The 12,328-nt window shown below is 45.5% G+C and overlaps 1 protein-coding gene across 4 annotated transcripts in view; it reads left to right on the top strand.

Moving 5' to 3' along the window:
- Positions 1 to 12,328, top strand: part of Kars1 (lysyl-tRNA synthetase 1) — a 23,109-nt gene extending 10,781 nt beyond the window's left edge. For all 4 annotated transcript variants that reach the window (XM_006974074.4, XM_006974073.4, XM_042277743.2 and 1 more), the window contains 11 exons: positions 1,775 to 1,868; positions 2,204 to 2,390; positions 2,491 to 2,616; positions 5,358 to 5,477; positions 6,627 to 6,789; positions 6,890 to 7,063; positions 7,371 to 7,456; positions 7,875 to 7,960; positions 8,551 to 8,677; positions 10,671 to 10,814; positions 12,065 to 12,328. In XM_006974074.4, coding sequence (XP_006974136.1) covers positions 1,775 to 1,868; positions 2,204 to 2,390; positions 2,491 to 2,616; positions 5,358 to 5,477; positions 6,627 to 6,789; positions 6,890 to 7,063; positions 7,371 to 7,456; positions 7,875 to 7,960; positions 8,551 to 8,677; positions 10,671 to 10,814; positions 12,065 to 12,163 — 1,406 coding nt within the window. In that variant the 3' untranslated portion in view covers positions 12,164 to 12,328. The remainder of the gene's footprint in view (positions 1 to 1,774; positions 1,869 to 2,203; positions 2,391 to 2,490; positions 2,617 to 5,357; positions 5,478 to 6,626; positions 6,790 to 6,889; positions 7,064 to 7,370; positions 7,457 to 7,874; positions 7,961 to 8,550; positions 8,678 to 10,670; positions 10,815 to 12,064) is intronic.

The following is a 12,328-nucleotide window of genomic DNA, read 5'->3' as shown; positions in this document are numbered from 1 at the left end:
AATACCATTCAGTTCTGCATATCAGCCACGGGTACCCCTATTCTCCCCTCTCCTACCCCTTCCCCTTACCCCCAGCCCACCCCCCATTCCCACCTCCTCCAGGGCAAATCCTCCCCCAAGGACTGCGATCAACCTGGTAGACTCAGTCCAGGCAGGTCCAGTCCCCTTCTCCCAGACTGAGCCAAGTGTCCCTGCATAAGCTCCAGGTTTCAAACAGCCAACTCATGCAATGAGCACAGGACTTGGTCCCACTGCCTAGTTGCCTCCCAGGAGACAGGGCCTCTCTTATTTCATTCACTGTACTACTGTGTGTCTGTCTGTCTGTACTCCAAGCTAGCTGCTCCTGTCAGATTTTCCTGCTTCTCTCTGCTGCCTCCCACTGAGCCACCAAATCCTGCTTATTGTGTGGGGTTCTGGAATCAAATGCATATCAACATCTTTGATCAGTTTCATACCACCACCTTGGCACGCTGAGGCATCCCCCAGCCCACCGTGCTTCTTTGTTGCTTAATTTTTATGTGAAATTCATGCTGTTGTTTTTTGAGACAAGGTCGCATAGCTCAGGTTGGTATTGAGCTTACTATGTAGTCAAAAATGACCTTGAACTCCTAACCCTGTTGCTTCTGCCTGGGATTCCAGGCATGTGCCACCACACTTGGTTTGTGTGGTGCTGGGGGCTGAATTCAGCTTTGTACATGCAAGGCAAGCACTCTGCCCACTGAGCTACATCCCCAGTCCTCATTTTCTGGCGTGTTTAAAGGAAGATTGGTTTCATTCTCACCTTCACTGTATGTACTCTGGGGGTTTTGTGAAGTGTTCACAAACACGGTAGCTGGTTACAATTCTGGGATTTCCTGGGTTCCTTCCTCCGCCTTGCTTTGTAGTGCCTTGTGCGGCCCTGTCCTGGAAAGGAACCTTCGGGATGAGCTTAGAGAGTTTCATGGCTTACTGTTCCATCCCCTCCAGGTCTTCTAGGTCTTCTAGCCCTCACTTGTATGGAAACAGGTACAGCCTCTCCAGGCTCCGCTGCTGTCCTCACCTAGCCTAAGTTCACGTTCTTCAGTGAACACCCTTGGCCATCTCTAGTTCTACAGTTCTCAGATCCGTCAGATGCCCAGCCCTTGACCATGGATTTTTCCCTACGTGTGGAGGTTTACTGCACACTGCTTATATTTTGGGATTCTTAGGAGTATCTCCTTCTTTAGCTTTATATCATTTTTTTATTTTTGAGATAGGGTCTCACTATGCAGTTCTGCCTCTGCCTCCCAAGTGGTAGGACTAAAGGAATGTGCCACTGTGCCTGGCCTTTCTCCACATAAACTTTTATTAATGGGTTTAGCTTAGCCTATCCAATCATACTTTTCTTTGTTTGTTTAGGTTTTTCAGGACAGAGTTTTTCTGTATAACAGCTCTGGCTGTCCTGGAACTTACTTTGTAGCCCAGGCTGGCCACTACTGACAGAGCTCCACCTGCCCCTGCCTCCTGAGTGCTGGGATTAAAGACAATCACCACCACTGCTGGGCTTTAATTTTTATGTAAAGATTTAGAAAAACCTAAAACCTGTGTTGTCGTTCCCACTGCCATCCAGAACGCACTGACCATCTTTAAAGTGAGGTCTTCCTGTATAGCTCTGACTGGTTTTAATGAAGACCACTGACATGAAAAGAGAGGAGGCCGCAGACCTCGGGCCACGCTCAGATTGCCGTGATCGGTGTTGCTCAGGGAGCTTCAAGGGTTTCTCATTCCACTGGTGTTTTCGCTGTTTTCTTTCTAGGTCGGATCCATGCGAAAAGAGCCTCTGGGGGAAAGCTCATCTTCTATGACCTTCGAGGAGAGGGGGTCAAGTTACAAGTCATGGCCAACTCCAGGTACACAGAAATAGTCAGTTCAAGATCCCATGTCATACCCCAGAGTAACAGGAACAGTTGAAGACACGGCTAGTGTGATCCTATTTTCCCGTTGCTGTTTAGAGTAAGGGTAGCAAGGGGCGGGACATGGCTGGGTACAGTCGAGTAGAAGGTGAAAAGGTCTAGAAGTGAATGACTGTTCTTACTTTAGGACAGTAAGCATAAAAGGAATCCAGCAGTTGTCCCTGAAGTGGGGACTCTTCTTGGACTGGCTCACAGTAACAGGGAAGTTTCCTGAGTAAGCCAGTAGTCTATTAATTTGAAGAACTATACATTGTTACATTCCTTTCACTCAGGAATTATAAATCAGAGGAAGAATTTGTTCGTATCAACAACAAACTGCGCCGGGGAGATATAATTGGAGTTCAGGGGAATCCTGGGAAAACCAAGAAGGGTGAGCTGAGCATCATCCCCTATGACATCACACTCTTGTCTCCCTGCCTGCATATGCTGCCTCATCTTCACTTTGGCCTCAAGGACAAGGTGAGCTGGGCCGTCCTGTGAGCTCTTCTCTAAGATACACGTCGCTTGTCGTGTCCTGCTGTCTCCTAAAACTGATTTCTAACCGCTGCTTTTGGTCTAGGAAACAAGGTATCGTCAGAGATACTTGGACTTGATACTGAATGACTTCGTGAGGCAGAAGTTTATCGTCCGCTCTAAGATCATCACATATATACGGAGTTTCTTGGATGAGCTGGGATTCCTAGAGGTGACCGACGGCCGAGGGGTTTTACCTGGAATGGGGCCTGCCCTGCTGTGCTTGTCTCTGAGTGTCCGTCTTTACACAGCTGTCCTGCCAGTGTCCTTCATGCCTCAGGAAAACACCCCCTTGTCAATGTCTTTGTTCTGCCTTGTTTAGTGCTCATTAGGAAGCAGGACCTGGCTTCCAGAACATTACCTACCCACGTGCTAATGACGCCATTTTCAATCATTTTTAGAGAGTCTGTAGCATTAAAATAGTCTTTAGTAGCCAGCTATGGTGACACACACCCTTAATCCAAGCACTTAGGAGGCAAGCACATAGGCAAGCAGATTTCTGTGAGTTCAAGACCAGCCAGGGATACACAGTGAGACCTGTCTCGGCCCAGTCCCCTGTCCCCCAAAATTGTTTAGAGGCTAGGCATGGTAGTTCATACTTTTAATCCTAGCATGGGAAACAAAGGCAGGTTGATCTCTGAATTCAAGTGCAGCCTGGTTTCCATAGTGACCTCCAGGCCAGCCTGTCTGTTTCTCTCTCTCTCTCTCTCTCCCCCCTCCCTCTCTGTCTCTGTCTCTGTCTCTCTCTCTCTCTCACACACACACACACACCTTTTAATTGTATGAAAATGCAAGTACATGTAGTGTAGATTCAGGTAAGAAATAAATGTAGCCGGGCGGTGGTGGCACACACCTTTAATCCCAGCACTGGGGGGGGGTGGGGGGGGCAGAGCCAGGTGGATCTCTGTGAGTTCCAGGCCAGCCTGGGATACAGAGTGAGTTCAAGGACAAACTCCAAAGACTACTCTCTATGTAGTATCATACTATACAGAGAAACCCTGTCTCGAAAAACCAAAAAAAAAAAAAAAAGAAAGAAAGAAAGAAATATAAACAAAACTGAAAGCACTCTGCTTTCTTCACCTGACTTCCCTTCCTAAATTAGAATTTGATATATGCACTCTGTCACTTTTACTGTGTGTATGCACATATATGCACACATAAATACACTACATATGTATGCTTGCTACATGTAAATGTTTCGAGGAGTTTATTTTTATTATTCAGATTACAGTCATGCTGTATGTACTGTGATGTGCACTGCTTTTTTTTGACATACTGGAGTCACACAGGTATTTTGTTTTTATCCTTCTCTTTTTATAGTGTGTGTGTTTGTGTGTCTGTGGATTTTGTATGCACATGTGTATGCAGGTACGTGCATCTATGTGCAAAGGATAGAGAAGGAAGCCTGGTGTCCTCTTGGCCTGTTTTTGGTTTTTTGGTTTTTGTTTTTTTTTTAATTGTGTGTATGTGCCTTTGGAGACCAGAAGATTGGGATTACCATGAGCTGCAGTTACAGTGGTTGTGAGCTACCTGACATGGGTCCTCTGCAAGAGCAGGATGTGCTCTTAATGCTGAGCATCTCTCCAACCCTCTACTGCTTTTTTAAAAATTTATTTATTATGGATACAGTGTTCTACATGCATGTATGCCTGCTGCCAGAAGAGGGCACCAAATCTCATAGGTGGTTGTGAGCCACCATGTGGGTGCTGGGAATTGAACTCAGGACCTCTGGAAGGGCAACCAGTGCTTTTAACCTCTGAGCCATGTCTCCTGTCCCCTCTATGCCCCCACCCCCTACTGCTTCTTAAAGAGCATATTTGTTTTCTGTACTGATACTTTGGAATTATTTCTGGTTCTCTTTTGTAATGTTTCAGTGAATATCATACATGTAGGCTAATATTTTTTAATTTGGATTTTTTAAAATTAGTTTATTTATTTATTTATTTATTTATTTATTTGGGATTTATTTATTTATTATGTACACAGAAGAGGGCGCCAGATCTCATTACAGATGGTTCTGAGCCACCACATGGGTGCTGGGAATTGGACTTAGGACCTCTGGAAGAACAGTCAATGCTCTTAACCTCTGAGCCATTTCTCCAGCCCAGTTTATTTATTTTTGAGACACAGTCTTACTATGTAGCCCTGGCTGTCCTGGAACTCACTATAAAGATCAGGCTGGCCTTGAACTTATAGCTGACAGATCTGACTGCCTCTGCCTCCTGAGTCTTGAGATTAAAGGCAAGTCCACCACACCTGGCTTATATTTGAATTTCTAAACATAGAATTAGTTAAAGCCGGGCGGCAGGTGGTGGTGGTGGTGGTGGTGGTGGTGGTGGTGGTGGTGGTGGTGGTGGTGGTGGTGGTGGTAGTGCACGCCTTTAATCCCAGCACTTGGGAGGCAGAGGCAGGCGGATCTCTGTGAGTTCGAGGCCAGCCTGGTCTACAGAGTGAGTTCCAGGAAAGGTGCAAAGCTACACAGAGAAAACCTGTCTCTAAAAAAAAAAAGAAAGAAAAAGAATTAAAGGATTTAAATTGTAAATACTGTAAATGTCTTAGGTACTGTTCTATTGCTGTGAAAAGACACTGTGACCACGGCAACTTTTTGCTTTGTTTTGTTTTTTTGAGACAGGGTTTCTTTGTGTAGCTTTGGAGTCTGGCCTGGAACACACAGAGATCTGCCTGCTCTGCCTCCTGGGTACTGAGGTCAAAGGCGTGTGCTCCCAACACCTGGCATCAGTGCTGTGTTATTACTAGAAATAGAGATGCACTGTCTGTTTTCCATCAAGCACTTACGTTACAGAGTTTTACTTTTGGTATATGACAGGCCTAGACTATGTTCCATACCAAGGATGACCTGTCCTCAAGGCCTCTGGTATGTATCTGAGAACTGTTTGTTTCTGTCTGTTGTAGATTGAAACTCCCATGATGAACATCATCCCAGGGGGAGCTGTGGCCAAGCCTTTCATCACCTACCACAATGAGCTGGACATGAACTTATATATGAGAATTGCTCCAGAACTCTACCATAAGGTAGTCAATAACCACACACCCCATTTCCTTCAAGTAGCAGGAAGCTGGAAGAACCACTGGCTAGCCTAGTACAATCAGAAATAAGGAACATCAAAGGTAGAACGGCCAGGACACTGTTCCAGTTCTTTAGGTTGGTTGGTGTGGTTCTTGTAGAATTTCCTTGTAAGCAGCGAAGATTGAAGGCATTGTACAAGTGTGTACACATTTCTCCTCAGTTCCCCTGAAGGCTTTAACTTCAGTCTTCCTTGGACTAGTTCTGAGTTTAGTCTTGTTTGTTTTGTTTTGTTTTTCTTCTTCAAAAACTTTACAACTGGCCAGGCATGGTGGCTCACACCTTTAATGCCAGTACTTGGGAAGCAGAGGCAGGCCGAACCTGTGAGCTTGAAGCCAGCCTGGTCTATATAGTGAATTCTAAGCCAGCCAAGGCTACACAGTGAGACCCTATCTCAGAAGAAGGAAAAAACGTCTGCCACTGAACTACATCCCAATCCTTCTAAGTTCAGTCTTTCATAAAAGGACTTTTGATGATTTTAACTTCTTCCTAGAAATTAAAAAGAAATCTCTTCAAATTAGCAGTGTAAATACCAAAGACTGTCATCCAAGATTCTTAGTTGCAGACACATGAAAGCAAACTCACCTGTGTTAGGAAGCCACAATTGACGGTCAGAGAGTTGTGCCTGGATCGGTGACCGGGAATGATGCCAGCTCATACCCCTGCGCTGCTGTCACAGGGAGCACCAGCTCCTACTAAGACAAGGCACTGCGCTAGGATCTCTGCAGATGGCAGCCTCTGGTGCCTCTGGTCCCCTTCGCCAGAGTGAATTCTGTGTAATACCTACACCTTCCTTTAGTGGCTTCTGTGACATATCACTAGTGTGTCTGGCAGGTGGAGCAGGGTCACTTGCCTATAACCTAACCCCAGAAGAGGCTTTGGAGCAACTCAGATCACCAAATGGCAAATAACAAAGACATAGGGAGAGACTCTGGAGTCCCGCACAGCCAAAGAAAACCAAAGGATGCCTGCTACAAGAGTCTAAAGACAGCAGGGTGCTATTTTGAGTGAGAACATACCTAAGTATGAAAACCAGTTAGTGCACAGGAGTTTATCAGGGCTATTAACACATGACTGTGGCCCTGTGTTTTTGGTAGATGCTGGTGGTTGGTGGCATTGACCGGGTTTATGAAATTGGGCGCCAGTTCCGGAATGAAGGAATTGATTTGACTCACAATCCTGAGTTCACCACCTGTGAGTTCTACATGGCCTACGCAGACTATCACGACCTCATGGAGATCACAGAGAAGATGCTGTCAGGTGAGTCCTGCTGTCTTCAGCTCAGGTCTGGGAGACTGCAGTCCTGCTTTCAGAGGAGAGCTTCCTGTGGTCAGTCCATGAGATGCTGCTTTTCCCCCAGGGATGGTGAAAAGCATTACAGGCAGTTACAAGATCACCTACCACCCAGACGGGCCAGAAGGCCAAGCCTATGAGATTGACTTCACCCCGCCTTTCCGAAGAATCAGCATGGTGGAAGAACTTGAGAAAGCCCTGGGTGTGAAGCTGCCAAAAACCAGCCTCTTTGAAACTGAAGGTAAAATACTCCTCCTTCCTTCCTTCCTTCCTTCCTTCCTTCCTTCCTTCCTTCCTTCCTTCCTTCCTTCCTTCCTTCCTTCCTTCCTTCCTTTTCCTTCCTTCCTTCCTTCCCCTTCCTTCTTTCCCCTTCCTTCCTCCCTTCCTCCCTCCCTCCCTCCCACCTTCCTTCTTTCCTTCCTCCCTTCCTTCCAGTCAGCTCTGCATTTATTGGGTCAAAGCTAAAATATCTCACATTTCATATTTATAGATACTTTTCCTAGACCACAGTGATGCTCCCTGTCCTAACTTGTACATTTCTGTCACAGAAACTCGAAAAATTCTTGATGATATTTGTGTTGCAAAAGCTGTTGAATGCCCCCCACCTCGGACCACAGCCAGGCTCCTTGATAAGGTGAGATGGCACACTTGTGCTCATCCAGTGCTGAGCGGCACCTTAACCCTAGGAAATGGGTTCATGAGGCAAATTTGTTCCTGCAGCTTTACGAGAAAACCATACAGAGGAGCAGGAGAATTAAGAAACCTGGAATTGGGGTTGGGAAATGTAGCTCAGTGGTAAAGTACTGACCTAGCAAGTCAAGGCCTGGGGAGGGGTGTTTCAATTCCCAGCCCAGTGAGATATAAGCAGAAAGAAACTTTGAACTATAATAAGCTCTGTGCCAATAGTTCATGTATATTATCTTAGTTAATACTCTGTCCTTTGAAAAAGCTACAAGATGACCCCCGCTACACTGGAGCTAAGGCCCCCTCTTGGGCTAGACTGTCAATGATACTCAGATGCCATGTCTACTTCTGCTTTGTTTTTCACTAAGCTTGTTGGAGAGTTCCTCGAGGTGACATGCATCAGTCCTACATTCATCTGCGATCACCCACAGATTATGAGCCCTCTGGCCAAATGGTGAGATACGGTTTGTTGCTGCATAAAAACCCCTGAGGTAGGCCTGGGGCTGCTGGGGCTGTACCTATGCAGTAGAACATTTAGCTAACATGACCTTAGGTTCAGTCTTCAGTGCTGCTTTTCACAAACAAAAACAGAAGTGAATGGTGTGAAGTGAGAGATTGTTTGGATGCTCTGTGTTGGCTTAGTGGTCTTTCTGCACCACGCCTTGATACAGTAACTAGGGTGGGAATTCTAGGGCCTCTTCACCTGATTTCTCTGGCAGTAGTCTGGCTTTTGTCTGCATGGTGGTTGGGTTCCCAAGGCAGGCATCCAAAAGAATAAGCCTCAACAAGCAAACATGCTAGACCTTTGCTGATAGCTACTTGACCAAAGCGAGTGGGCAGCCTAGAGAATGAGGGCGAAGCAGAAGGGCATGGATTCAGTCAGCTCCACTGCCTGTTGGGAATAAATCAAATCTTCCGGTCTCTCTCACCTTCACTCTGGTGCCAGTGACTGGTGCTGGGCCTTGGTGAGGCTTCAGGGTTCAATTTTTGCGTCAGGTTATTACCAGAGCCCTGAATATTCATCCTTTGTGGTCATGTTCCCAGGCACCGCTCCAAAGAGGGTCTAACTGAGCGCTTTGAGCTATTTGTCATGAAGAAGGAAATCTGCAATGCCTACACTGAGCTGAATGATCCCATGCGGCAGCGGCAGCTGTTTGAGGAACAGGCCAAGGTAAGGAAGGAGGGTGAGCAGTGACATCTGTTTCATCACTGAGCTCGCTCACCAGGAAGTACTGGCCCTAACCCTCTGTTGATGTCCACTTTCTCAGTGTCTCAACCAAAGCCAAGAGGCTTTTTCAATTTTCTAGGGTTTTGTTTTGAGTTTTTTTGTTCATGGTTTGTTTGTTTATTTGTTTTTTCAAGACAGGTTTTCTTTGTGTAACCTTGGCTGTCCTGGATCTCGCTCTGTAGACCAGGCTGGCCTCAAACTCAGAGATCCACCTGCATCTGCCTCCCAAGTGCTGGGATTAAAGGAGTGTGCCACTGCCCGGCTAAATTTTTTTTTATTTTGTCTTACGTATATGGGTGTTTTGTCAGCATGTGTATCAGTATACCACGTGCACACAGTGCTCAAGGAGGGCAGAAAAGGGAGTTGGATCCCCTGGAGCTGGAGTTAAAGATAATTGTGAGCCACTGTATGGGAGTTGGGAATCAAACCTGGGTCCTCTGGAAGAGCATCTTCTAACCACTGAGCCAATTCTCTAGCCCATAAAGAGGCTCTGTAGGAGGAAGTCACATTCAAAGTAGAGCTGCTCTTTGTTTTTGAGACAGTATCTCAGGTAGCTATGGCTGCCCTTGAATCCTTGATCCTCTTGTCTCTACCTCTAAGGGCTGGGATTATTAGGGCCACACTACCATACCCAGCTGAGACTCAAGGCTTTGATTATATGATGCATAAAATGAGTTTAAGATCACCTCTGGAGAAGGTACTTGTCTTGCATATACATTCATTTAGCAAGAACATACTTTTCTCAGACTATACCTCTTTTTTTGTGTGTGTGTGTGTGTGTGTGTTAGGGGGGTGTTTTGGGTTTTTTTTCTTTTTTTTTTTCTTTTTTTTTTTTTTGAAACAGTCTCTCTATGAAGTCCTGGCTGTCCTGGCACTCTCTCTGTAGACCAGGCTGGTTTTGAAACTCGGAGTGATCCCCCTGAGTGTGCCACCATTCCTGGTGTAGATTGCACCGTTCCTGAGGTGGTTCGAGCATGCGTGACACATGAAGATCTAAGGAAGACAGTGTCCAAAGCTGTCTTCTGCCTCTGCCATGATGGTGGTTTCTTTAGTACCATCCCATAGGAGCTGAGAACTTGTCTATTTGGAGTCCCAAATCCCCAAGCAGAGGAACATTTTTGTTCAGAGAAATTTGCCCACATTCTGAGACATAAAAATTTAATTACTATATATTATTTCTATAAAATAATGAGCGATACCTGCCCCTGTTGGCTTTTTGAAACAAGATCTCACTGTTTAGCCCTGGTTGCGTGGAATTAGTTATGTAAACCAGACTAGCCTCCTCTTGTCAATCCTTCTGCCTCAGCCTTCCAAGTGTTAGAACTACAGGTATGTACAGTCACATTCAATTTAAAATACAGGCTTCATCTCTGAGGTATGCTTTGTCAGTCTTTTTTTTTTTTTTTTTTTTTTTTTTTAAGATTTATTTATTTATTATGAATAACCAGAAGAGGGCACCAGAGAGAGGCACCATGTGGTTGTTGGGAATTGAACTCACGACCTCTGTCTGGAAGAGCAGTCAGTACTCTTAACCTCTGAGCTCTCTCTCCTGCCCCTGCTTTGTCAGTCTTAACCTCCAGGTCTCTGGAAGAAATAGCTAAATCCTAGAGTTACTGGGAAATCAATTCCCAGCAAGTCTTAAGTGTCAGGAGCATCTTTGGCATCTCTTTTGAAAGTTTTGATGTGTCTTTGTGATTGCTAAGATGACCTAGAACAGCAGCTCTCAACCTGTGGGTTGCAGCCCCTTTGGGGATCGCATATCGAAACTTACATTACAATTCATAACAGTAGCAAAGTTACAGTTATGAAGTAGCAATGAAAATAATTTTATGGTTGGAGGTCACCACAACATGAGGAACTGTATTAAAGGGTGGCAGCATTGGGAAGGTGGAGAATCACTGGACTAGATTATTACATTTGACTTTATTTATTCTAGGCCAAGGCTGCTGGTGACGATGAAGCCATGTTCATAGATGAGAACTTCTGCACTGCCCTGGAATATGGGCTGCCCCCAACAGCCGGCTGGGGCATGGGTATCGACCGAGTCACTATGTTTCTCACAGATTCCAACAATATCAAGGTATGCACAAACTTCACAGTACACGCTTCCCCAGAACTCCACTGTACTGGAGGCAGAACATGGTGGGCCTGGAAAATAAAGTAAATGCTGAAGATGTTCCATATCCTACTCCACAACAGAAGACTGAAGTAAAATCCTGACCCTACCTGAGACAGGAGGGACACTAATAGTTTGCTTTTCTTTAGTATCCAGGGAAATGCTAAGTCCTCCCAAATGTATTGCCTCATATCAGTCAGTTCTGTAAGGTGCCAACACTGTTTTTATTGTATTTTATAGAGAAGGAAATCCATTTGTTGTTCATTTATTATTACTGTCTTTTAGACAGGGTCTCAGGTAGCTGGGGTCAGTACCTCATCTCTCAGTACTACCCATCCTGCTTCCTCCACACTGGATGGCAACTCTCTCACTCGCCTAGATTCCTCCTCCTACTTCCTCTGTCTGCCCGGAAGTCCTGCCTATACCTTCTGCCTAGCTATTGGCCGTTCATCTTTTTATTACACCAATCACAGCATACACCTTCACACAGTGTACAAATATCCCACAACAGGGCTCTCTTGGATCTCCACTGTAGTTCAGTGACCTTGAACTCCTGATATTCCTGCCTCTACCTCCAGAACTGAGATTATGTTAATGTATGCCTAGGAGGAAGTTCACTTTAAAAAAAAAATAATGAGTTTAAAAAAACTATACATACGACTGTTTTGCACCACAAGCATACATTGTGCCTGCAGAGGCCGATTGTCAAATCCCCTCTAAGAAGTTACACGTGGCTATAAGCCACCATGTGGCTGAGTCCTCTGCAAGAACGGCAAGTACTCGTGACTGCTGAGCCCTCTCTCCAGCCGCTGAAAGTCACTTTTACTAGAACCTGTGTTGATTCATTCTTTTGACATGGCGCCTAGGTGGTTTTGTGTTAAGGTGTGTAGTTCTCTGGATTTGGTCAGTAACAACAGAGACAGAAGCAATAAGGATAGCTGCGAAAACAACAACAAAAAATATTCGTGGGGCCATTTATTCATTCATTCATTCATTCATTCATTCATTCATTCATTCGTTTGTTTGTTTGTTTTTTGAGACAGGGTTTTTCTGTGTAGCCCTGGCTGTCCTCCTGGAACTCACTCTGTAGCCCAGGCTGGCCTCAAACTCACAGAGATCCACCTGCCTCTGCCTCCTCAGTGCCGGGATTACAGATTTGTGCCACCAAGCTCCTGGTGCTTTTTAATTTTGCAGTCTGTCTTGCTCCTCTGTAGGAAGTACTTCTGTTTCCTGCCATGAAGCCTGAGGACAAGAAGGAGACAACAGCGGCCACCGAGACACCAGAGAGCACAGCAGCCGGCCCCTCTGCCTAGAGGGTGAAGAACGCGGTTCCTCCGCATTTCAGCACAGGAACTGCTCTGAGGGTTCGTGTGTGTTGCCGTCCATCTGGCCACTGCAGTCAACCACCAAAAGAGAGAAAAGTTAAAGAATTTCTTTTTATTCCTTGTTACCAAATAAACCATTTCTCTCGTTACCTA

The sequence above is a fragment of the Peromyscus maniculatus genome, chromosome 5 (assembly GCF_049852395.1).
Source record: "Peromyscus maniculatus bairdii isolate BWxNUB_F1_BW_parent chromosome 5, HU_Pman_BW_mat_3.1, whole genome shotgun sequence".
NCBI lineage: Eukaryota > Metazoa > Chordata > Mammalia > Rodentia > Cricetidae > Peromyscus > Peromyscus maniculatus.
Note: the sequence above shows the minus strand (reverse complement) of the source record. Positions and strands in the feature narration are given on the sequence as shown.